This window comes from Balaenoptera acutorostrata, chromosome 6 (assembly GCF_949987535.1).
Source record: "Balaenoptera acutorostrata chromosome 6, mBalAcu1.1, whole genome shotgun sequence".
NCBI classification, from domain to species: Eukaryota; Metazoa; Chordata; class Mammalia; order Artiodactyla; family Balaenopteridae; genus Balaenoptera; species Balaenoptera acutorostrata.
The window spans coordinates 90,386,139-90,412,076 of record NC_080069.1 but is presented as its reverse complement, the minus strand read 5'-3'; the positions used below and the strand labels follow the sequence as shown (position 1 = coordinate 90,412,076).

Genomic DNA, 25,938 nt, shown 5'->3' with positions numbered 1-25,938 from the left:
TTAGCTCGTTGACTCATCCAGCATTTACTTGGACCCCTTTATGCCAGGCTGGGAGTGGGCGTAGGGGTGTGGATGGGCAGAGCCAATCGGACCACCCTGTGTTGAAAGCTTCGGGCACTGTGGCATCACCCTGGGGTTCTCAGGGCAAAAGCTGCAAGTCTGAAATCACTCACATGTTTACAAATCTGGCACCTCTGGGTAGGACGTCCAGGAGCAGAGGGGGTGTGGAAAATGTGTCCATGAGCCTGGAAAGCTCAGTGGGCCTGAGTCCACCAGTGCACCCCCCAGGCTCTGGAGGGCTTGACCAGAGAGGAGCCTTGCGGAAGGGCGGGTGATGAGAGGGAGGGAGCGAGTGTGCACACCCACGTTGCCTTGCTTTACTGAATTTCCTTCCAGGCCTTTTTCTATGCACTTAAATGTACTTCCTTCTCTCTCTCTCTCTCTCTTTTTTTTTTGGTGTTGTATTTTAGAAAAATTGAATCCTCCTATTAGTTCTGTTTTGAAACCGGGTTTTTTGTCAATTGCTAAAGTGCCAAGAATAAGGTTTTTTTTAATCAATAAAGATTCTGTAACCTCTTTTGCTGGCTAAATAGGGGATATCTTCAGGCAGCTCACCCCATCCTGGAACAGGTCAGAATCCCGGCTGCTGGGTCAGAATTTTCTCCCTTCTGCACTTTTGGCTGTGGCCTGAGCCATACATGTCTGCACAAAGGAGAGTCGTTTTTAGACTGTATCAGGAAAGGTGTCACTATGGGCCGGTGGCTTCTCTGACTGTGGAGTCAGGAGGCAGCATGGGCTGCCAGCATCCTCGGCTGCAGGGTGGGTGATGTGTGGGTACCACAGTGCTCTGGTGCTCCATTAGCCAGTCACGGGGGGCTGCAGCCCATCCGCACGCAGGGTCACCATGGTGAGGGTCTGTGCCCCTCAAGGCCTTCCCAGGTGCTCACATGCTGCACCAGCTCACCCGCCGGACAGGAGCTTGGGCTCTCCCTGAAGCTGCGAGGCAACATTGCAGGCCTCTGTAGGGACTAGTGGCCCATCAGGGTCCCCATTTGGTTTTGTCCAGGTGCTTGTTCAGGGAGCTGCCCACTTGTTCTCTGGAACAGTGGCCTCAGCCCAGGAGAAAATGGCCCAGGGCTTCGTGTAGGGACGCTGCCTGCACTAGGGAGGGTGGCTCCCGGGGACGACCTGATTCCATGATTCTGTACAGTCCCCACTGCCTTTGCAAAGCTATTATCTGCTCAAAACGCTGGGAGGGAGATGGAACAGGGAGATCCTTCTTCCCTTGGCGCAGATGAGGAAACTGAAACTCAGAGGAGAGCAGCAACGTGGGCAGGCTAGGGGCCAAGTAGGACAGGAGCCTGGGGCGATCTGATTGGCCCTCCTATTGCTTCAGCTGGAGTAAACTCACCGGGTGTGAGGTTCTTCCCAGACCCAGGCAGCGATGCTGTCAGCATCCACCAAGTCCTTCCTGCTCACCAGTCCAGCCTTCTCCAGCTGGCTTGTACCTACATCTATCCCCAAGCTTCGTGCAGGTTCTGGGATGGGGCACCCAGCCTTCCCACACTTGTGAGGCAGCCCAGAAGCCAGGGCCCAAGAGCAGCCTCCAATAGTCACTCCTGGCAGTTGGTATCTGGCTCCGCTGCCCCCTCGCCCTTGGTAAAATGATTCTGAGCAGTGGGTTGTGTGGACAGTTTCCCAGAGTTTCCCTTTTCAGTGGAGTTTTGGTTTGTCCACCTTGGTAGCTGTCTTGATTACCCAGCCAGCTTTCCTGCTACCTTCCCCTCCCTGGCCCATTTCCCCATCCCTTGTGTCAGCTCCCAAATAAACCACTTGCACCTGAATCCCGGCTTCAGGGTCTGCCTCTGGGGGAACCCAGACTAAGGTACCTGGCCTGTGGCATCTCAGAGGTGGGAACAGCATCCTTTTCAGGTTCTCCGGTGCCCTCGCCCATGCCAACAGCATGTTATCCCTTGGTCCATTGACTCAGTCTCCTCCTACCCCTGGAGGAAGATGTTTTCTCAGTGAAGGTGGGAGAGCTCAGGCTCAGAGAAGAGAAGAGATGTGCCCAGAGCTCCACACGTGGTGAGAAGCCAGGACTCACTGAAGCTCGGGTCCTTGAATCCAGTGTTGCCCTGTACGTCCCTGCCCACCCCTGCTCCCGCCCAGCACACCTTGTGGGGGCCCTGCTGTGCCCAGAGGCTGGCTGCCACATGGAAGGAACCTGCTCCAGAGCCTGCCTCCCAGCAAAGAGCTTGGTACCTTGCACATCATGAGCACGGGTAACTACGATTGAACAAGCCACTGACGCCGTTACAGACGGGTATGACATTGTAAAGCTCTGTCCCCGGTAACTTTCCCATACATTAGGAGGGTGCCAAGGACATATAAGAAAAAGTGCTTTGGGGTTCAGGGACAGCTTCTTAGCCTAGAGGACTGCACGTGAGAAAGTGTTAATTGAGGCTTGGTTGCTGGAGGGTTCGAGAACATGGCATTATTTTCCAAAGTGAATCACCATTTATTGAGCACCCACTATTAAGCTGAATATAATTGGAAACCCTCAAATACGGTGGCGGTAATTATGGCCGATGCTGCGTGTCCTCCATAAAAAGGCAGTGGCTCTGGGGGAGGGCAGCTGTTTAGTGCTGCTTGCACTAAACACTTAAAGACACTCTGGCCTGGCCTGCCTTGAGGCTCTCATGTTGGAAATGTGCATGAATCATCCTAATGGGCCTCATCCGGAGACAATGACCCTTCACTTAGTATGGGTCCTGCACCACTGTTGCTGGTTATTGAAATGCCCTGTGCCAGCCTGAGCCCCATCTCCCCTTAATCCTGGCTCTGAGCACGGAACACAGGCTGGTGGGAGACGCCGCCTTGCTCGGCCGCTCCTGCTCTCTCCCGGCCCTGCGTGGAGCACGGAGGCCTGGTTTTCAGAGGTGCCATAACCCTCAGGAGAGGCCTTGGCGTCTGGGCTCTGCATTTTGCTTTACATACTTTTCCTGTGAGTCCACGGGAGAAGTTGTTCTTATTGGACAGAGCCTCCTGTTACTGTGAGAAAGCCCCACGGGCATTCCCGATCCTTTCTTGGGAAGGGAACAGTGGATGGGACAGAAAAATGACTCAAATTCAGCCATCTAAAACCCACTTTGGAAGCAGGCAGGCTATAAATATGTATGTAGGTCACCAAATGACTTAGATTTTCATGCGGCTGGGATTTGGTGGGAGTCCGGTTTTGTCACCCTGCTAATGAGCATTCTGTTACTGGACATCCGGGTGACCTCTGCAAGACCCTTCCCCTCCCCAGGCCTCAGTTTCCTTCTCAGTTAGAGGAGGGAATCCATCAGGCTGGATGATGGGTTGAGATGATGCTGATCGCAACTGACATTTCTTGGGGCTTGCCGTGTGCCAGGCCTGTTCTAAGTACATCATTCAGGTTGGCTTATTTAATCCTCACTCCGCTGTCACTTTATAGGCAAGGAGGTTGAGGCACCAGAGGTAACTGACTTTCAGAGCCATTCCATTTCCCTGCTCCTGATGATACAGCCTCCTACCGAGTGCCCTGCCAGGGGAAGAAGAAAATCCTGATCTCACCCTTCCTGTCCCGGGTCTGGTCTGAGAGCACTTTCTAGGCAGTGGCCCCAAACCTCAGGAGGAGCACCTGTCCCCCTTTGAGCAGGAAGCTTGGAAGAAAGGACTGTCTGGGAAGGTGGGTGCAGGTTGATGGGGTTTGCAGGAGGGCTGGGCAGTGCTGAGCCAGAGCTCAGGGGAGAAAGAGGGGAGGCCCAGTGGGTGACCCCAGGTGGACTGAGCCTGGCCTGGGGCTGCCTCCCACAGGGAGCTGTCTGCGGAGATGGGTGGAGGTCCTTGCAAGAGGAGCTAGGGTGTTTTTTCTCGGGGGGTAATTGTGGTGGATATGCCCTGAAATTTTTAAGAAAGACTTTAAGAGAGAAATTAGATAGCCATCCAGGTATTGCAGAAACCATGTGGACCTGAGAGTGAGGAAACATTTGGTCACCTGTTTCTGGCATTGACCTTCACTCCCCCCTCCCCAAGACCTCATGCTCCCCAGTAGATTCATGCTTTTCAGGCTGTGGAGAGTGGAGCATATTGGGGTTCCTTTGCACAAATTACACACATAAAAGTTTGAAACCCACTGGACTAGACCGTCTCCCAGGGCCCTTTTAGCTCTTGACCTCACATGTAGTGACTCTGCAGACCCCAGGTGCTTCTATCCTCAGGAGGGATGCACTGAATTCTCTTTCCATAGGTCCTGGCTGCAAGCAATTAAGAAATTCTAGGATAGAGCTATTTCTGAGTTCAAAAAAGAACCTCCCACTGCCTGAGAGCTGCTGAGAAGCCAGTCCTACCGCATAACAGCAAGGTTCTGGGGTAAACAGAGGGCCAGGCTGGGCTCCGCTCCCACAGCCTCCCACCCGTGACCCCGCAGCCTTCTCCACGGGGTGAAACTGAGGGAGGGTGGGGTGTGCTCGTGAGGGGGGGCGGGGGCGAGAGAGCAGGGCCCAAAAGGCGCTGACGGAGGCTGTACTTTGGAATGCATTTTTCCTGACAAGTTGGAGCCTGCAGGTGTCTAGGCAGGCAGCTGTGGCCTTGGGAGGGGCAGGACTGGAAAGACCAGTGGAGACTACCACCTCCTGACACGTGGGCCAGCTAACTGGCTGGTCTGTAAAGAAGCATTTACCCTAAAGTACCCAGGGTCTGCACAAAGAAACAGATGGCGGCTGCTTGAATAGTGACGACTGTCCCAAATGACTGAAGCATGAAGTTGTGAGCTCCTGCCCCCGGAGCCTTGTGGGCAGAGCACTTGACCTCCATGCGTGAAAGTGGGGCCTAGAACTTTGAGGTGACTCTGCATGGCTGAGTCAGACCTTCAAGGAGAGAAAGGGAACCGGTCCTAGGTCGGTGTGGAAAAGCATCCTCCCCACCATCTGATTTCCAGGAGTTTCGGCTGAATGCAGGAAGGTAGCTAATTAATCTTCCCCAAATTAATTTTCTTACTATGTTGGAAATGATTTATTGCTGTGCCTGTAAGGAGAGTTAGTCTATGATGGTCAAAGCCAGGGACAGGGAGAGGGAAGCAAGGACTGCTTGCTTGTATCTCTGCATGGGGCGGGGTGTCCCCATAGCCCTGCGTGTGTCACAGCCCGGTTCTGTGGACCCCTCCGAGCCCTGGACGCAGGCGTAGACCGGGAGCACACTGCTGGCTCGGCACGTGGATGGTGGCCCTGAGGTTCTCTACCTCTTAGCCAGGTGCCCCGACTAGGTGCATCTTACCCAAAGCATAAAAGGGGAAAAGAGGATCATTCACAAACATTTTTCTTTTTGTGGTTGAGAAATGTGACAGCTGTTGTCATGCCTAATTGCAGCCAATTTTCTCTGTGTAATCACTGGGGCCTCAGCTGGGGTTTCTTCTCAGCTGAGAAGAAACCCCAGCTTGTTTTGTCTTCCTGACTAGATTTTCAGCTTCTCGTGGGCAGAGACCCCAGCTTGATCATGGGCTCCCAGAAGGTGCCACCGTAGCCTATTCTTCATAAACTACTGTCACGTCCCCAAATCATGTCATTATTTGCTTTTCACAACATTCATGTGAAGTTGAGAAAGCAGACAATTTTTGCCCCGTTTCACAGATGAATTGCTGAAGCTAAAAAAGATAAAGCAGGTTGCTCAGAGTTACCCAGTGAGGGTGTAGTAGAGCCAGCTCGGGTCCAGAACTCTCTGTCTCGGCTGTTTCTGCTTGGCTTGTCCTTTCTGTGGTGCCACCCGCCTTTCTGTGTTTTTGCTCAGCCCCAGGCAACTGCTGCAGCCCAGCTGCGGCTGGTCAGCCTTGGGTCTTTGGAAATGCCACCCGCCTCGGTCACAGCGGAGTTTCTGCAAACAGCCACCCACCAAGGCGTTCCTTGAAGGCTGTGTTCTGCTGTGGGGCAGCCGAAGCTGCGCTAAGGAACAGAGCACAGACAGGTGGTATCCAGTTGCCTCACCTCGACCCAAAGCAGACGCCCACCTTAGAGCCTCTGCTTGGACACCCAAATGGCTGGCGCTCCAGTGCCCAGGCAGTGTGTCCTTTTATTAGCTGTTAGATGTCCTTCCTGACTCACTGAGTTTGCTTCTGTATAGTTCTCAGTCTATACAGAACATCTGTCCACTGCCTCTTCTCCAGGCAGCCCTCGGTTGTTGGAAGCTCTCTTCAGACCCCCAGATCCCTGTTTTGTTAATGCCATCTCTTGGTCGGCATGGCAAAAGAGCCTCCATCTTGGGGACATCAGGCCTGCCAGGGCCTGTGTCACAGTGGGTCCCAAAGGAAGACCAGGACTCCAGCCTGCCGGTCCCCTGATGGGGGCAGAAGCATGGAGCCATCTGGCTGCTGCTGCCATCTCATGCCCTGCGCGCTGTTTGCTCACCTTCCAGGAGCCCTCCTGACTCCCAGAGTTGGGGAGAGGGCCAGGTTGCCCCTGTTCCAGAGGGCTGTGTGGCTCCTGGGTTTCAAGCTGGCAAGCCAACACACAGCGCCCCAGGCTGTCCTCTCACGGTGCCCGCCTCCCCACGCACAGTCAAACGGCAGGCCAGTCACACACCAGCCTGGATTTTCAGCCAGGTGTGTTGAATTATGATAGGGTCAGCACCTATCACCTCCCTAAGACAGAGAGAGCACCTCTCCTCTTAGCTGTTCTCTAAAGTGGCTCGAATGCGAGGGGGCTTGGTCATTTAATCTGGGGATCCTGACCTTTCTGAGATGTGCCCAACACTTTGCAGGCTTATATAAACATGATGGAGGTAGCAACAACTTCGTCAGTTATCAGATTCCCAAAGAGATCCATGACCCCCAAACCGTTAAGAAAGCTAACGCATAGTCTTAACGGTGAATTGATGGGGAAATGGTCCAACTGGGACCATGTGGAACATTCCCAGGTTTGTTCACATGCAGTTTGCTTTGGAGTAGAGCAGGAAGAAGTCATGGGCTCGGAAAGGACCCAGGACCTCATGGGGTGCCGCCCCCTCACTTTCCAGGGAGAGGAGAGCAGCACAGGGTGGGGGAGACTTGTCTTGCCTCATCCGGCAAGTGGCTGAGCTGGGGCAGCCCGATGCTGCCAGTTCCCACAGACAGCAGAGCATAGGTGCCTGTGTGGCTTGGAGGAGGTGCCTGTGGGGCAGTGGGGACAGTGCAGGCCACCCACTCCTGGAAGGTGGCGGCTACTCCGTCTCCTGGCCCCTTTTTTTTTTAGCAGGTGTGAGTGATTTTTATCAGGGATACCGGTACATTTCAGCAGTGGCTTCTCTCCGCGGTCCCACCAGCCTTCCCTGGAGCCAGGTAATCTTCCTGGAGAGTTTGCTGAGAGCCAGCTAATCTTGTTCTGAAAGGTCTGTGCTTCCAAAGAGAGAGCCTTGCACATCCTCACGGCCAGGACAAGCTTTGGCCGGGGCTCCCCTCCTGGGCAGGTCAGGGTCTTGCCTCCCACACTGCTCAAGCGTGTTGCTCAATCCGGGCCAGCCCTCAGGATTGCACAGAGGATGCCATTACCCCTGTGTCTCAGATTCTGGAGATGGACCAAGGCATGCTGGATCGTCTCTTACTCCAGTTGACCCCCAGGGAAGAAAGCAAGAGAGAGCTGCATTTAACACTGACTTCTTGCTTCACTTTAATGAACAAGGCTGAGAAATATCTGGGGAACGTGGAACTCCAGAGTAGTATCGGGAGGCTTAGCTTTAGATTGGTGGGCGAGGGGGCTGGCTCTAACTTAGCCTTTCCCAAACTTTAATCATAAGAATCACCTGGGTTGCTTATTAAATATACAAGTTATCCAAATATACTAGGAATCTGTTTTTTTTAACAAGTGTTCCAGGCCATTCCTATCTTCAGGCAAGTTTGGGAAGCAGTTTATCTACTGTACCGAAAATAACCTGTGAAGAGGAGTGCTTTGGAAAAGTTTAGTTTTGCTTATAGTATGTTAATAAGTTTTTCTTGTTTGAAAAATGTGTTAACATTACATACAAGTCTCCTTTTATTTTCCTTTCATCACCCAACTACCAGGCCCTCCCTCCTCCCAGAGGTGTCAGTTTGAAGTGTCTGTCTCCCCAGACGTTTTTGTTAAATTAAATAGAGATACAGGTTTTTGTTTAATTTTCATAAATAGGTATCATCTTTTTTTGGGGGGAGGGGTGCCATGCCGCTCGGCTTGTGGGGTCTTAGTTCCTTGACCAGGGGTTGAACCCAGGCCCCCAGCAGTGAAAGCGCTGAGTCCTAACCACTGTACAGCCAGGGGATTCCCAATCATCTTGTATTTACCATTCTACAGCCTGCTTTTTTCCACTAAAAGCTATGTCTTGGAGCACTGTGTATAGAACTATAGAGCGACTACTTTCTTTTTTTTAACCTGCTACATAATATCCCATAGTGTGAAACTGGCACGGTTTATTTAGCAATCCCCCTGTTGATGGGCATAGCAGGTGCTTGCAGTTTCTCCTTATTACTTGCTCCAGTGAACATCCTTGCCCATGTCTCCTTGTGCACATTTGGGAATAAATACTGAAATGTGAAATTGTTGGGTTAATCCATGTGCATTTTTGGATTTTAATGGATACTGCCCGAAGTTATCCTTCACAGTGACTCTACCAATTTACCTTTCCACCCAGAGCCTATGGAGAGGAACCAGTTCTCAACGCAGGTTCCACTGTCTCACTAAAGCATATGGGCATGTGGCCAAGTGGAGACACCCACTTTCCACTTCCCTTTGGGGATAAATTGGAAGACTACCTCCAATCATGAAACTAAATCCCCAAGAAAAAACACCCAGGCCTCAGACTGCTGGAAGGGAGGGACCAGTTCCACCCAGCAGTGTATGCAAAGCAGAAAGGAGGCTTTTGGAGCTCCAGTCTGCAGCCAGCTCCCAGAGCCTTGTCAGTGAGGCGTTGGGTGTGCTGGAATTCTAGAATCCTCTGGACTGCAGTGGGCCATGTACAAAAATGGGAGGTTGGAACAGGTCTCTCGAGGACACACCCCCAGCTCCCAGTTTCACTGCTTTATGAGCCTATAAAAGTCCTTCAGGGGCACTGGCTAACCTGGGGTCTCCAATTTTGTTTGACAGCAAGAAAAGGCCTGCCTGGGGTTTAGCCGTAACCCTGCTTCTTTTTGCAGAGATGGGCCAGTATGCCTATCCCAGGAGGCCAAGAAAGCAAAAGAAGGTGTGTTGTGTGAGTTAGGTAGCCACACTCTGATGGCCCATCTTTCTGCTGCTCTGCTCCATGGTGGGATGGTGGGACCAGTGACCTGGGTTCCCCTCTCAGCTCTGCGCCTGCCCTGTGTAAGGCAAGCAAGCCATCTGAAGGGTTCAGTGCCATGTTGGGTCTTTGCCAATCCAAGATCAAAATCAGGGAAGGCTTCTCACGTGCCCAAGTGGCCTGACCTGTGGAGGAGTCCCGGCTGGCTCCCTTTTGCTTGAATTGTTTAATTAGATTTAAGAGACTTGTCCGCTAACTGGGGCATTTTAAAGCAAAGCAAAAGCAACCCCGCCCCCGCCGGAATCCAAGCCCGCTCCTGGGCAAACTCGCTTCCTTTCTTTTAACTCAGAAAATCAACAGCCTTCACTCAAGCCCCCTGCCTGGCCATCCTGACTTACAGTGTCCCTGGGTCACACTACCCAGTGCTTGCACCTGAGGCCTGTGGCTCGTCGCACGGCACTCTGGTTAAACTCCCCACTCAACTCTCCTAACACCTGGTTAAATTTTTACTCCAAAAACCGGGACATGATTTTGTGAAAGGTCAGACAGCTCAGTGAGTGTTTGCTGAGTTTCACGTTGCTCAAACCTCAAATTCCCTCCCCTCTACCAACCTCACTTTGAAGTTTGAAAGGAAATTGATTAAATATACATTTTAGGAACCTTCCGATTTGCTTCTTAAACTAACAGAATTCTAAACTTTTTTTTTTTAAACGGAAGGATTTTCAACTGTCAGCAGGTATAACTGGAACCATATGTCAGTGGAGACCAAGAGCTTTTCCTGGTTTTAGGATTTGTAAATTCTTATTGAAACGGAAGTAAGCAGGGCAGGCAGCCGGAGGGCCCCCGTGACAGCCCACGCTCAGATCTCATTTTAATTAGAAAATACAGATAGCGCCTGCTGAACCGAAGGCCTCCTAGAGCTCCCATCCCAGGGCGAACAAAGATTTAGTTTACATCCTGCTAGCCTCTGTGTTTGCAAATCATAGAGCACTTCCGGGAGGAGCTGGAATGTTGATTTCTAGATTACGGAGAGACCGAAAGCCCAGCACCCTCCCCAGCTAATCCCCTCAAGTGATTTTGATTTCTTGGGGAAATATTTGCTCCCTTCTTCATTGCAGAATAGACGGAGGGTGTTCATACTGAAAAGAGACAGTAAGGAAGGCCGGGATGAGAGAAATGAGATTAGATGTCATCTACAGCAGGTTCATCATTTTCTCCTTTGGACTTCAGGCCCCTTGAACTCTGAGACCCAAAACCCTACATGCACCGGATTGGCATCTGAGCTGTTCTGTATGACAGTGGTTCACTTGTCTAATTTTCTCCCTAATGTGTTCTGCAAGTGGTAGAGTAGAAACGTCCTATGAAAGACATGGCGGGCCCTAGCGCTCCCTCTCCCCCATCTCTCCCTGCCTGGTGTCATTTGAGCTCAGTGAGTCTCCAGAAAGCCCACGATTACAGTGTCAGCATCTGGAAGCTCCCCTGCTGGCACTGGAGCCTGACCCATGGCCACAGTGGAGCGGTGGCAGCGGGGCTGCACATGCTCAGGCTGCGGGCGCTCCAGCCTTGGGTCTTCCACCGATAAGCCTGCTCTTGTTAGGGGAGCAGCGACTGCTATGTGCTATGCCTCCCGTCGGCCCTCCCGGCCACACGCCAGTGACAGGGCTGCGGGCATCACATTCCCGGCAGCTGGAGGTCACTCGCTCATGCTGCCAGGGTTGCTGCCACAAGCTGCCATTACCCGGCAGACAAAGGGGGATTTTCCCTTCCCCTGGGTTTACAGGCTGCTCAAATGCTTTACATTCCAGGAGCTGGGAGAGAGTGTAGGCTCCTGTGGTTTCTAATTAAACCCACAATTTAAATAACAATTCATGAAACCCCAAGGGTTGAGAGAAAAGCTAACCTACCCCCTCCCGAGAGAGGCAGCTGGGTGGCCCTGGCTGGGAGGCTGAGGACTTGCCCTTTGCCAGATGTGTGACCAAAGGGGCAGAAGTCACAGTGAGTTTGTGGTGCAGCAAGGGTGCATTGAAAGGGAACGGGTTTGGCGGGTTCCTGTCCTTTCCCCTCTGGTGAGGGTGCCCCTCCTGAAGGTTAGGTAGTCAGAAATGGGAGGAAAAGTTGCTGTGTTTACTCTTAGCCTCCAACTGAGAATTTTTACCCTTCTCCAGGGAAAATGTGGAACTTTGAAGTGTTCAAAACTCAGATTCTCACACTCTCAGGGGACTCCCCTGCTGTCCCCACTGCCTAGCCCCAGGTGACTGCTCTGTTTGGTGTGGAACTTTGCTGTTTTCAGGAATACAGACAAGTGAGGAGTCCAGGAAGGGCTCTGGGAGGCAGAGGGTCCAGCCAAGGTGCCCGCTCTGGACCTCAGTTTCCCCATCTGTTATGGAAGGGTCTTCTGATGTGTTGCTTCCAAGGCCCTTGCTGGCCTTGGCAGTCTATCCATTCATCCCTGAGCTGCTTTGGTGTTTTCACTGGGCCTGTCTGGGGCCTCAGTCATCTTTGCAGAGTGTTGATCTCACCAAGTTGTTGCCTGGTTACCCAAGGGATGGTTGTGTTCCAGATTTTGGGGAAAATGGAACGCTGGACATAATTATCTCTAAGCAAGCTCTTCTATGCCTCAGCCAGCACCAGGAGCATGTCAGCATTTGTAGGCTCTCTGCGAGCTCATTTCCAACTTTCCTCCATTTCCATTCCATTAAATCGAGCAAGTCACATTCCCCAAAGACACCTTCCAAGTTCTTGCCTCTGTGCTTCTGTCCCGAGATGCCCTTCTCTTCTCACTTCACTGTGCCCGGAGCAGCCATCCTACATATGCCAGGCTCAGGCCCCTCCCTTACGATGGAGCACTGCAGCGTGGGTCCCTCGTCACCCCTGCAAGAATCAGAATTCCCTGAGGGTGGGCACCAGCTCAGATTCCTGCCTCTACCACCTACTCCTTGCTCATCTGGCGCAGGCTCAGCTTATATTTGTTGGAGCAAAGCCTGGCTGTGAACAGAAGTGAAGTAGACAGCCACAGGTGGACTCACACGCTTGCCATCTTCCCTGCAGGTGACCATCGCTGATGACTACTCAGATCCCTTTGATGCCCAGAATGATCTCAAAAGCAAAGCGGGAAAGGGGGAGAGTGCTGGCTACATGGAGCCCTACGAGGCGCAGAGGATCATGACAGGTAAGCAGAGCCCTTGGCACAGAGACTTGCAACTCAGCAGGGAGGCGGACGGGCCCTGTGGTCACCCGCCAGCCTCTGGAGGTGAAGGTGTGTACTTTCAAGGTGGTGGTTGGGGGGCAGTGCCGTGTTGAATCTTTACCACAGTTTATCTGTTCGTGTTTCACCAACCTCAGGAAGAAACTGGCAGGGCACAGTGACAGTCCAGATACCAGGGTACCAAGTACAGTTAACCAAGATAGGGACTAAGAAGTAAATGGGGAGGAGGGAGGGAAAGTTCTCTTAGAAATTTTGGATTAAAGAAAGATACGGCACTTGAGATGGAAGACTTAGCTTGGAACTTCCTAGCAGCCAGGGCAATAAAAGAAACAGGCTGGGTCACCTTGCTTTTATTGCCTAGTAGAAGGGGGCAGACTAGATCATTAGGGACAGAATTATCCCTGGCCCCATACAAGAAAATCTTTGTTTTAGGGCTGGAAGCAGCTTAAAGAGCCATGGTCTACGTGGCAGGTTTACAGGAAACATAGAAACTTTCCTCCTTTGGCTGTTTTCCTATTGGCCCTTGATGATAAAACCTGTCAGAGCAATGGTGTAGGGCCCAGGAGAATGTGGCCAGGTATGTGGTATCCTGGGGGTCTCTTTTTGCCAGGATAATACTTGGAGCATCTTTAAAGAATGAGCAGTTATCAGATATCAGCCATCTCAACAGACCCCAGGCATGGGCGAATGGTAGGGAGATCACGGGCAGAGGAGAAACCCCCCATGAACATCCTCCTGGCTCAGGACGATGGTCCAGGCACAGAAGAGCAGCTGCGTGGGTTGGCCCCCTCTGACCCTGCACAGGACAGTGATATGAGCAGAGACACCACGTGCTGCAGAGCGCGGGCAGGTAGCCCCCCCTCCGAATTTTGAGGCCTAGTGAATTGGTGCCCTGTGTGTCTCGGGATTTGGGATTCAGGTGCCTCCTTCTGTGACTCTTTTATTGTTTATTTGTGTTCATGTCTTTGAGCACTTTCTCTTGATTCCTTCTGAATTAGAAGGAAGAAGGAAGGGACTTGCCTGGCGGTCCAGTGGTTAAGACTCTGTGCTTCCACTGCAGGGGACATGGGTTCGATCCCCGGTCGGGGAACTAAGATCCAGCATGTGGGGCGGCCAAAAAATAAAATAAAAATAAAATAAAATATTTAAAAAAAAAGAAGAAGAAGAAGGAGGAGGAAGGGAAGAAACAGTTGCTGAGCACTTAGCACATTCTGGGCCCGCGTTGAACGTTAGCTCTCGGGCTGCGGAGACCCTGTAGTATAATCGCTGAAGAATCTGGGTGTGAGTCCAGGCCCTGCTTCCAGGACTCTGCCTCATGCTCTTCCTGCTCATGGAAAACAATTCTCTGGCTACCAGTGTGGCCTCCAGAACACCTGGCCACTTTGTGAAGGGCTGAGGCAGGAAGCAATTGACCAGAGGGACTTCGGCCAGCCGAAGGGTGGAGGGCCACCTCTTGTGGCCATTCCCATCTTTCTAGTCTCTCCTGGCAAAGCGGCAAAACTCAGGAAAGCAGGTCTGCTGGTAGAGTCTTCACCTCAGGCCTGTAGGGACACCCACTCCCGCCATCACGCCCCATCACCTCCACCCACGTGCCAGCACCCCCATCAGGCTCAGAGAAGCAGCCCCGAGCCCAGCTCAGCCCTCAGGACCAGTGGTGGCAGCCATGGCCCTGCACCTCCCTGTAGCTTCCACTAGTCTTGCACTCAGCGGGCCTTGGCCTGGGTTAAAGGAGTGGTGGGTCCAGGAGTAACTTTGGGACACTGGCACATTCAGACGTCAGGGCAGCGAAGGATCTTTGAGATCATCCAAACCCAACAGCCTTATTTTACAGATGGGGAAACTGAGGCTAGGAGGGAGAGGGACTTGCCCGAGGACACATAGTAAGTTGGAGGCGGACTGGCCAGCATGGCCTGTGCTCAGCAGGGCAGGCTTTGGGGTTGAGTGCTGAAGGAGGTGTAATGTTGAGTTTGATGCCCAGGTATCCAGGCATGAGGAAATGGCAGGAGCTGTTGAGGCTGGAAGCCTCTGCCAGGTCCCAGGCTCCATACTGGGCCCCTTGACATACACACTCATTAAGCCTCACTGTGTCCCTGCAAAGGAGGTGTTGTCTCATTTCACAGGTGAGGGAGACTGAGGACAAGTCACTTCCCTGGGGTCACACCAGCAGAAGGGAGAGGCCCAGACCTGCATCTTTGGAACATGGGGGCAGGGGGCTGAAGGGGATGGGTGGGAACATCTGCTGGGAGCCCAGACTTTGGGGAGGGTCCGCCACTGCTCGGCGTCTTTGGAGTGGAGCTGGGCCCCTCCTGGGTGCTGCCATGGACCCCAGCAGTAAGGAGCTGATTAACTGGGTGGAATTCTCCTGTGAGACTTTGACTTTTTAATGAGGCACACCCACGGGGGCCAGGTCCAAGGCAGGGCAGTGTGAGTTTACTGGAAATCTGTTAGGATCTCAGGCATTCTCTCTCCAAAGAAGCATCCTTCTCTTTTCTGCTCTGTGCTTTTTTCCTACCTTGGAGATTATGCCCAAATTTACCCGTATTTTTGTTTTTAAGGAAATACGTGATTAAACAGGACGTTTTCTGGGTGTAATGACCTTGCAGCAGCTCTCTTTGACTTGGAATTCTTTGTGTATAACATCACCATCACCGCAGTGACTGATGGCAGGGATGGGGGCTGGGTTAGCCAGCACCATATAAATGTTCCAGGAAGTAGCTCACTGAGCTGCCACGAAGCTCCCAGGGGAGGGGGAGGTGACAGAGGTTGGTGCTGGGGATGGCAGTGGAGCAGGGGGTGTGGCACAGAACAAGTTATATTCAGCCTTTTAGGGAAACCTTTTTTTTTGATGCTGTAACATTTATGTGTATGAGTACACGTAGCTTCTAGTAACGAGGCAGGCATCTTTGATACGTAAGACTAATGCTGCCAGGGGAATTCCAGTGGTTAGGACTCCATGCTCTCACTGCCGAAGGCCAGGTTAAATCCCTGGTTGGGGAACTAAGATCCCACAAGCCTTGTGGGCAAAAAAAAAAAAAAAAACAAAGAAAAAGAATAATGCTGCTGGGAAGAGCATGGCTTCTCTGCCTGAGATGGCATGCATCTCTGTACTGGTTTGAAAGGAGACCAGACTGGAGTAAAGCAGATCTGGGATGGCCACTTGTCAACTAAGTGACCCCTGGGCCTCAGTTTCCCCCTGAGAAGCAGTAGCCTTGGAGTGGGCAGTCAATAGTACTTCTAGCTGCTTTTGGCTGTGAACTGGCTGTTTGACCCTGCGCAGCACATTCTGTGCCTGTTTTTCCCTGTTTAAGGAATGATGGGTCAATAATAACAGCAACAGCAGTGGAGGCCGCTGCTAAGTTCTCTCGTACTTGTTTACAGCACTTGGAGTGAATTCTCATTGGATCTTCAGCGTCACTCTTTGAAGTGTAGGTGCCCATTTTACCAATAAACTGAGGCACAGAGAGACTAAGTAACTAGTCCAAGGCAACACAGCCGGGTAGTCAGTTGGGGGGCTGTCTGCCAAAGCCCTGTTTAACTGCTACACAGGACTTCTCTCCAGGGCCCGTCCAGCCCTGGTGCACTCCCTGGAGCTTGATCTTCAGACTCCCCAGCATGGCCAACGTGGCCTGTGATTAAGTGGTAAGGTTTTGTCCTCTGTTTCCTTGGCACCATGCAGCAGGTGGTGGGGAGCTTGTGGGAGGTGTGCTTTTGTGAACAGAGAACTCGGGCCAGCCCATTGGCTGTAGCTAGGATGGAGGGCATGGAAAAGCATGCCTGTTTTTCTAGGGGCTCCTCTTACCGCCTTCTCTCTGTCTGTCTTAACTTACCCTCTCCCACAGACTCCCCTTTGTGTCAACCACAGGAATTAGGTTCTGGCTCCAAAAGGGAGGCTCAGCTCTCCATGGAACCTCAGAACCCATGTATGCCTGGGCCTCATTTTCTGGCCCCATCACCTCTCACCTCAGCAGCAGCTCTGGAGATATTTCCTTAACACCCTAGGGCTCTATGGGACCCAGTTGGAAAGCTAGTGACCCAGTCCAAGCTTTCCTTTTTATAGGTAGGAAAACTGAGACTCAAAAAAGTCATGATCCTTTTGAGATTTTTTTTTTTAACACACTGATTAAATGTGAAGCTGTTTTGTGAGGCAGTGAGTTGCCCATCCCTAGAGGCAACCAAGCAGAGGCAAGACAACCAGCACTGGGAGATGATATGAAGGTTGTTAAGTCTCAGATGTGTGTTTGGTTCAAGCTACCCCTGAGGTCTGTGTCAATCCTGAGCTCCGAGATGTCATGATTCACTGTGTCCTCCCCCATCATTAGACACCCAGGACCAGCCCCATGAAGGGAGCACCTGAGACCAACCATGAATAGGAGAGGATCTGGTTAGGGCTGGCAGCTTCCTTTCTCAGTGCCAGCCTGACTCATGCCAACTGTGTAGTCCTGGTTCCGCTTTTCATCTTTCTTGGCCCATCTCTTGAGGTCAGATTCTGGTTTTAGCCTTTTCCATGTGTGAATTGAAGAGGAAGGATCACACCACTTATTGGTTTCCTTTCTGCTTCCTTGTCTATGTATTTGGTGTCCCCAGGCCAAACCTCCCATTGAGCCGATAGGTAGGCCACCTCTCTCCAAATCCCTGCTTAGCAGCCCATTCTTTCCTTTTTCCCTGAGACTTGATCCTGGGGCTTGAGGGCCCCTGATGCACAGAGACCTGCTGATGTGGTGGGAAGGGTGCTGGGGTCTTTTTTTTTTTTTTTTTGGCTGCGCCACACGGCGTATAGGATCTCAGTTCCCCGACCAGGGATCAAACCTGTACCCCCTGCATTGGAAGCTCGGAGTCTTAACCACTGGACTGCCAGAGAAGTCCAGGGTGCTGGGCTCTGAGTCAGGCTGACTTGGGTGACTGTGTGTGTCAGGATGCTTAGCTTGTTGGGGGCTGCTTTGTAAAATAGGGCACACAACACTGATGTGAGTCTTGGGTGGAGGAACAAACTTTGTACATGTGCTTGAGATTATTGATACTGGGGGGCAGAGGGCCTGTTTGGTCCTTCACGTGGTTTTCTGTGCTGTTGAATTCTCTGGCCAGTCCCTGTAGGGGCCCCTGCCCACTTGGAGATGGGTGGTAGAACACCGGGGCAGGTGGTCCCCAGCCCCTCCGCGGTACCCTTGGTACCCTGGAGCCCTTGCTAAGCCCTGCTGTGTTGGAATCTGGACCGTGTAACCTGGGCAAATAGCGCCCCTGCCTTTAGCAATAATATCCATGAAGCAGGGAGACAGGCATGGACCTGGGTGGCTGGTTGGTGCACAGAGGTGAGCAGGTGAATCTCCAGGAGTTCAGAGGAGAGACCACAGCTTCTAGTTTGGGCCATCCAAGTGGGGTGGGAGGTGGGAGTGGTGGGGATGAGAGCTGGACCTGGCAACCAGGAAGAGGGAAGAGCTTGAGCAAAGACATGGAGATGTGGGAATTCTCTGCTGGAGAGGAGTGGCAGGAGGTGAGGCTTTTGATAGGATCCTGATAGGAAAAGCACATGGGGCAAGAACTTGTAAAGTTGGATTGTATCATGAGACCCTAGTTAGCCTAAAGGTGCAGAATATTTCTCACCTGGGATCCTTCTTCCCCAGGCCTTCAGCCCCAGGAATTCTCAGAGGTACCCAAGGTGGTGGTGGTGACAAGGACGGTGGTAGTTTGTTTTTTCAGAGGGCTTTCCTCTCTGCCAGGCACTGCTCCAAACACTTTCCACGATTAGCTCGTTTAATCCTCCCAACGAGCCTGTGAGGTATAGGTACTACTATCATCCCCATTTTACAGATGAGAATACTGAGTCTCAGAAATGTTAAGTAAGCAGTAAAACCAGGAAAAGCAGCGCCATCTGGAGCCCTTGCCTTCAGCTGAAGCACTCTCACATCCATCCTGGACTCCCAGAGGGTCTGCAGAAATAACTGGGAATTTTACAGTTACTTAGGCCTCATTTTTAGGTGTGACTCTCACCCCCCCCGCCCCCTCCCTGTCCTATATAAAATTGTTCAGTGTCATCTCACAGGATGAATCATATAAGTATTAATTGAAAGCATTTTCATATAATTTTTAATATGTAAGCAATTACGCATTAAAAAGTCCTTAGCATGTTTTTATTATTAAATCAACTTTATAGCACAATAAGAGGAAATTAAAAGAAAGCCATTTCACACACAGCCCCACTGCCCTGGCGTGGCCGTTTTCCTTGCTTAAGACTTGCCTTCTGCCCTTTTAAGCTCCATGTGCTCATAGGCACGCTCCAGGTAAAGCCAGTCACCTATTTTTAAGGCGGGGGGGTGGGGTTGGGGGGGTGGAGGCGTCCTTTTGTATCTTCTCTTCCTCTGGCATGGCCTATTCTAGCAGCAACATGCTTTCCTTCCAAGAGAATGGTGGTTGCGTACCACGTTCAAGTCTCTGTATTCCAGTGGTGGCCTGTTTCAGGAGGAAGGAGGCAGGAAATGTGGATTCTAGCCCTGGCTCTGCCCTGGTCTGCTGTGTGACCTGAGGCAGGTTGCTTCCCCTCTCTGGGCCTCAGTTCCCTCATCTGAAAAATCAGATTCTGCCTTCTTTCCTGGGCTCCATGAGGATCTTTATAAGCACTTAGGTTCCCCGCTTCTGTGGTCACATTGGGCTTCTCCAGCTGCCCTGGTCAGGACTGCACCTTCCCCCACCCCACCCACACTCACTTCCACTTGGCACCAGCCCAGGTTTTGCCAGGTTGTGAGGAAGAGCTGGCCCTGGCACCATCCCAGGAGTGTGCATGCGGCCCTCTGCTCTCAGGACAGACAGGGCTGGGAGCTGCAGGTCTGCACCCTCTGAACAGCCAGCGTCCAGAGGCCTTTCCTGGAGCTGCTATTCTTGAATCCCAGAATGAAAGCCCCAAAGACCCGCAAATGCTTCTCAGAGAAGGGGCCCTCTTGAGTCTTGACTGGCCATCAGAGAGGTCACCTCCAGCCACCCTACCTGAGATTTCTGCCTTCCTCGCATGTTCACTGTCACCTCTGCCCTCCTGGCTCAAGGCAGCATTGTTGTTGTTTTTTTTTAATTGAAGTATAGTTGATTTATAATGTGTTAATTTCCGCTGTACAGTAAAGTGATTCAGTTGTACATATATATATACATTCTTTTTTAAGTATTCTTTTCCATTATGATTTATCACAGGATATTAAATATAATTCCCTGCGCTATACAGTAGGACCTTGTTGTTTATCCATTCTATATATAATAGTTTGAGGCAGCGCTGTTTTCCTGTCCTTTTGGTGGTGGGAAAGTAGAGGGCCCTTCTGTCTGGGCCCTGAGCCCAGGCCCTTCCAGCTCCACAGTGCACGGGGACTCTACTCCCAGAATGTCCGTGCACTTGCCTCTCTTCCTCACCTGGCCTGCTCTGCCGCCCTGCTACCCAAACAGTCTCCACACCCTTCATTCCCCTCACCCTCTGCAGGTACCTGTGCTCCTCCCTGGCCTGCCTGCTCTCCGAGTCGCCTCAGGCTTCAGCCTGTCCTGGGGGTAACAGCTCTCCGCCGGCGGGGGGATGTCAGGCTGGAGCTGTTCTTGAAGAGCAGTCTTTCTGTCTTGCATCCTCTTTCCACTTGAGGCCCAGAGAGGGGCACAAGCTGGCCAGAGTCACACAGCAGCAAGCCACAGAGCGGGTCCCGTGACTTCTAACATAGGGCTCCTGGTCTGGTTTTGAAATGTTTGGAAACCTGCCCTTGCCCACTCCTGCCTGACAGATAGAAGGCTCGGTCATGGACTGTGCATAGGTCCCTGGCTGGTCTATCATTTACCAGAATGACTTACCTACTGGACAGGAAGGAGATAATCAAGTGTAAATAGATTTTGTATTAGTCACCCGATGACTTTCCTGTTCTTGAGAAACAGCACAGCTCACACACACGCCCAGTGGTGCTTTACCTGCTGAGCTCCAGGCCCAGGGAGGCCCAGTGGGGAAGAGGAGCTACAGAGGAAGACAGCAGGAAGCCCAGGTTCCCATGGTGACCAGTGAGCCCACACTGGCAGTTGATTCCTATTCTCTCACCCCACATGCCCCTTGCCCTTTTGACCCTTGACACTGAGCTTGTTCAGCTTTTCAGGAAAGTTGCAACAGGACTGGGACAGGCCACGGAAAGCTGACAGTCATTGACAGCATTCCTGCTGTGTGCCAGACCTCAGTCCCTGCCCTCCAGGTGCCCCCTGGCGCATAGGGAAGGTTGACAAGGACCCAGACAAACAGGGATGTCTGTAGTAGAAAACAGCCCAAGCAGAGTGATACTAGAAAGAGAACAGAGGAAGGGGTGCTAGGGGTCCTGAAGACCAGTGTGGGCTGTGCAGAGAGGGGGTATTGAGCAGAGCCACACTTGACGTCTTGACCCAAAGTTGCCTTCCCATCAAGGCCTTCCGTGGCCACTTAACTTACATTTCAACCCATCCCCAACACTTCTCACCCCCTTCTCTGCTTGGTTTTGTTCCTTAACTCTGCTCACTATTTAGCATACTATATATTTTACTCACACTTTATCTGTTTATAGTCTGTCTGCCACTAAGATGTGGGTTTCACAGGAGCAGAAATGTCTGCTTTGTTCCTGCTGTAGCCTCAGTAGCTAAAGTAGTATGTGGCACAAAGTAGGGGCTCAGTAAATAGTTGTTGAATGCATGAGGCTATTAATTAATTCCAGGGACCCAGGGCTGGTAGACAGATGTGCTGGGGCCCCCTCGGGAGCCCAGAGACATCCCATCCTCCTCTGAAAAATGCCAGATCTGGAAAGTCTGAGTTTAACCAGTTGCTAAATGGGTGGAAAGGTAGAGAAGGAGCTGGCTTGTTCTCTGGGTGGGAGTTGGGTGGAAGTCGGGCAGAAGACCCTTGGTGCCTTGCTCCGTCTTGGAGATCAGTTCTGTCTCCATGCTGGTGGGCTACCTGAGGTCTCTGGTTGTGCCTCCTCTCTCTGTTCCCTCCCTGGCTGAGAGCTTGTTGAAGGAGAGGACTGGGTCTTACCCATCCTTATGTCTCCTCTGGGCCCAGTACATATTTACCAGTTGAATGAATGAGCCCAGGAATACAAGTCTATGTGGAGAATAAATGAACGAAAAGGAAGCAAACAGTAAACAACTACTTGCTATAAGCAACTTTTTCCATTTGCCAAGACACAGTTGTCTGAAGTCACAGGGCCTTAGTCAGGGAGCAAAGTGCGAAGCATGTGTTCATTGGATGGGTGTTTGCAAGAGTCCACTGTGTGTTGGCACCGTTCTGTGCTCTAGGGGTTGAGCAGTGAACAAAGCAGAGTCCCTGTTCTTGTGAAGCTTTCACCGTGGGTACAGGATCAAAGGGGAGTGTTACGTAACTGTGATTCCCGTAAACTCATTTCTGGGAACTCTGGTACTGAGAGGTCTGTATCCCAGACACTCTGCAGCCTCTGGTCACTTCAGCTCAAGGACTTTCTCAAAGTCAAGTGCACATTGGAGGCTTGTCCCCAGAGCCCTGACCACCTTCAGGAGGTAGGATGGTCTCAGTGGTGTCTTCGGGGTTTGAGGGGCACAGCTTTGGCCCAGTGGCTCCCTGCCATGTTCCTCTCTCTTCTTGGCCTCAGTGCAGGAGCACAGACTCTGGAGGTTGTCATGGGTTTTCCCAGAGCAGCAAACACCATCCTGTGCGCTGGCACCAGCCTCACAGGGGTGAGGGTGCAGACTCCGGGAACGCAGCCCCTAACTCCTCTCTCTCTCCTGGCAGCTGTGAGAGAAACGGGCATCCTCCCAAAGGTAGAAATGAAGGAACGGGAATGCGAAATAGAGGAGCTCACCTCCCCATCCCTGCCTCTTGCCCTTTAGAATTCCAGAGAGACATTAAAAGATCTGAAGGCACAGAAACTGATGGAAATGCCTGTCCAAAAGCAGACTCAGGTCAATGGGCAGCAAAGTTTCTGGCATCCTCTGCCCACCCACCAGTGCTCCTCCTGTGTGGGCAGAGCATGGAGGCTGCGGGGGACACCACCCATCCTGAGCAGGTTAGGAAGTTGTTTAGGACGTTGTGCCGCCTGGGTGCGTAGGATGGACTGGAGCAGAGAGAAGCAAGAGGCAGCGAGACTGGTTCTGTGGTTCTGTGGCTACGACAGTCATCCGGGCCAGGGGACTGAGGCCGGAGCCAGGGCCGTGGCTGAGGGGTGCTGCAGGTGGGTAGGGCGGAAGAGCTTGCCAGCCTTGGGGTGCAGTTGGTGAGAGGGAGGGAGGAGCTGGGACCCTGGTGAGTGGGAGGATGAGTGTCAGTTACCCGATGGGGACTGTCCTATCCAAGAAGGGGAGGAAGGTTCTTGTGGGGGGATTGAGTGGGTTCAGATGTGGCACCGTTGCATTCATGTGTTCAGAGGAGGGCCCCGGGGGAGAGGAGCTGGTTTGCAGGGGCTGCCCAAGCAGACCGCCCGCCATAGTTTCTGCCCCTCCAGAAGCCTGAAGAGGGAGATTTAGTGATTTGCCCCACACAAATAGTATTATTTGACTAATTAATTAGTACCCCCCTCTAACTAGGACTCAGCTTGGCTTTCTGGAAGTTTGTAGCAATGACAAGGGGGCTGTATTTAAAGGGCCCTTTTGTAGTTTATGCCGGGAATCTCCCTAAGGCTCTGGGAGGAAGCGGTGTCATTATTTCCATTTTGCAGATGAGAAAGCTGAGTCATGGAGGCTAACTGGAACCGTGCCGAATTCCAGGCCCCCTCTCCCTGCAGGGTCAGTGCCTGGCCGCGCGAGAGAAGGATGCTGAGTAACAGCGGGTTTGCGTTTTTTTGATGCAGCCTTTCTGTCTAAGGGGTGACAGGTGCCTGAGGTCCAGTCCTCCTCCTCTTCCTCCTCCTGGGTAGTCCTGCCTTTCAACTCTTTCACCTGGCTTAGTCTGTGTGTTTTAATGTGGTACTCTGCCTCCTTTTTGGTCCTTTTCCAAAACTGGCAGTGTGAGCATCATAAATAAACAAAATGCCTTTTTTCTCTCCCTTCTAGAATGCAGGCTTCTAATTGTACCTGGCAACCAAAAATGTGATGCAATGGAGAAGGGGTCACCTTCTGGGGCCCGAGCCTTACTGTGGGTCCTCCCTGGTCTGGTTCCACAGTAGCTCTTTGTGCAATCTCACTGGTACAGCGCTTACCACATTGCTTTGTAATTTATCTGCTGGGTTGGGGGCCCCCTGGAGGACAGGGACCACAGGGCTTGGAACTCTTGCCCTCAGGCTGTCGGCACCCGGTGCTTGAGATACTGGCCCAGAACTTTCCGGTAAAGAATGTCCCCAGGTCAGAATGTGCTGGTTTTGGTGGAGTGTTGTGAAATGATTGGTAAACTCTTCCCCCAAGATTAGAGCTTTCAGGTCTCGAGCTGGGTCACGAGTCCCAAGTCGGCTCACCCCTCCATCCTGGCCAGTGGGTCCCCCTGTCCCTCTCGCTGATCCTGGGCTCAGCTTACTGCCTGTGCCTCTGTAGGTTCACTCCCATCACCAGGCCTCAGGTCTCCATGCAGGCACTGGCATGTACACTCGTGTCCCTGAGCCCCAACCGCAGAGCGCTCCAGATTGGGCGTCCTTTCAAGTCTGCGCTGTCCCTGTCACCCTCCCTTGGCCCTTGGTGTCACCAGCTGCCCCTCCCCCCCACCAGCTGGGTGCCCAAGTGTTTGAGCCCTCGTCTCCCTCACATGACCAGCCTTCCTCATGCCTTTCCTCAGCACCAGCATCCCGCCTGCCGAAGCTGGGACACCTCTGGCCTGACCCAGCTGGTCTTCCCAGCCAGCAGGCCCGGCACAGTGCCAGGTGGGGGAGAGTGGGCTCCTGTCCATCTCTTCTTCCCTGGGTTCCAGCTCGGTGCCTTTGCTCACACTCTTCCTTCCCTTCTAACCCCAGCTCAGCCTGCCAGCTCAGGGTCTCCTTCCCTCAAAGCCCTTCCATCCCCACCAACCAGCCTCTTTCGAAGTCAGAACTGACTGGTCAGCATCCAATCAGGAACCCTGCCCTGCAGAACTCCCTCCTCAGCCTCCTTAAGGCCCAGGAGGCAGTACCTGGAGTTGTTTCCATTGTACTGGTGAGGAAGCTGGAGCAACCGCCAGGGGCCATGAAGGGGATTTCTGGCATCCTGGGAACTGTGTTCCCAAGGCCAGGCAGGGGCAGGTCAGGTGGTCAGTGGGGTAGGGGAAGGACCCTGGGCTGAGGATGGTGGAGACAGGGATGGCAGCTGTAGGGTCAGACTGGATGGATCGATAGGGGCCAGCTCCCACCCTCCTCAGTGACAAAAAGCAGAAACCTGAAGGGGGGCGGGTGTCGCTCCAGCAGCAACTTCACAGCTCAGCAGAACTGCAAACAGCCAGTGGGCGACAGCGCCCCTCCTCCCACTCCACCCTCGCCTTCCTTGGCCTCTTCTAGGGCCTTATTCCCATTCGCTAGCTCAGAGCTGCTTCCTTGGAGTCTGCGCGGGAAAGAGTTAATGCTGGGCCCTGCTGCTCTTGGGGGAAAGGGGGTGGGATGGTTGGAGTATGGGGAGTGCGGTGCCAGAGCAGGTAAGATAGAGGAGGGGCAGCCCCACCCTTCCAGGTGAAGCTGAGGAGGGGGCTTTGTCCAGCATCTGTTGAGCCCCACCTGGGCTGGGCGTTTGGAGCACACCTGGGCCTGCCCCCTGGAAGGCCATTCCAGTGGGAGTTGGCACGTGCCGTGGAACTGCATCAGTGGATGAGGAGGTGTGGGCATAGAAGTGAGTACCTGGGGGCTGCGGGAGAGGTCACAGACTGGTCTGCTTGGCTTGGGGGGGCGTGGGTTAGAACAGACCCCTCCATCTGGTGACTGGGCTGGGAAGGGTGGTGGGAACAGAGGCAGCGAGGGGCGAGGCCCAGCCCCATGCGCCAAGGAGGCCTGGAAGGAGGAGCTGCAGGACTGTCCCGACAGACCCCAAGGAGGTCCCAGTGTTTTGCTGAGGAGGCCTCAGAATTGTGAAAAGCACCCACCCAGGGCAGTCACCTAGGCTGTTGGCTCGCCCAGCTCAGCCTAGGCTTTCATGCAAAGGAAGCTTGTTGAATTGAGCCTCAGAGAAAATCAGGCAATGTTTGCATTATTTTCATAATTTACACCCAGAAATTAGGAGGTAGGGTTTGTTTGTTATTAATACACTCAGCCTGTTTGACCCCCAGACTTGAAACTAATTTTCATCTGGACCAAGATGTGCTGTAAATCCCAAGGATCCCAGTGCTGATGAAAAGCTCCAGGTGGCCCTTTGGGCCCCCGCCCCATGCCCTGCCTCAGTCCTGAACATTCGCAGGCGAAGGGCGGAATCTCCTGGGCTGAGACGGAGGAATCGCCTTTGGTTTCATGAAACCCTCAGGCTTCACAGCTTGCCAGGGATTTGGTGCCCAGTCCTGGAGTCCGCAGGAAGTAGTGCTTCATTTGAAATCCGCCGTCGGTTTTTAGCTGCCTTTGACCTGAACTGTGTGTGGTACTGTTTGAAAAACTTGAACTCGGGTGTTAAAACCTTTCCCCTCC

General features: G+C 52.6%; 1 protein-coding gene across 2 annotated transcripts in view; it reads left to right on the top strand.

Moving 5' to 3' along the window:
• SHB (SH2 domain containing adaptor protein B) overlaps positions 1-25,938 on the top strand; it is a 137,173-nt gene that overhangs the window by 35,693 nt on the left and 75,542 nt on the right. For both annotated transcript variants that reach the window (XM_007197030.2, XM_057547923.1), the window contains exon 2: positions 12,283-12,403. In XM_007197030.2, the coding sequence (XP_007197092.2) occupies positions 12,283-12,403 (121 nt within the window). The remainder of the gene's footprint in view (positions 1-12,282; positions 12,404-25,938) is intronic.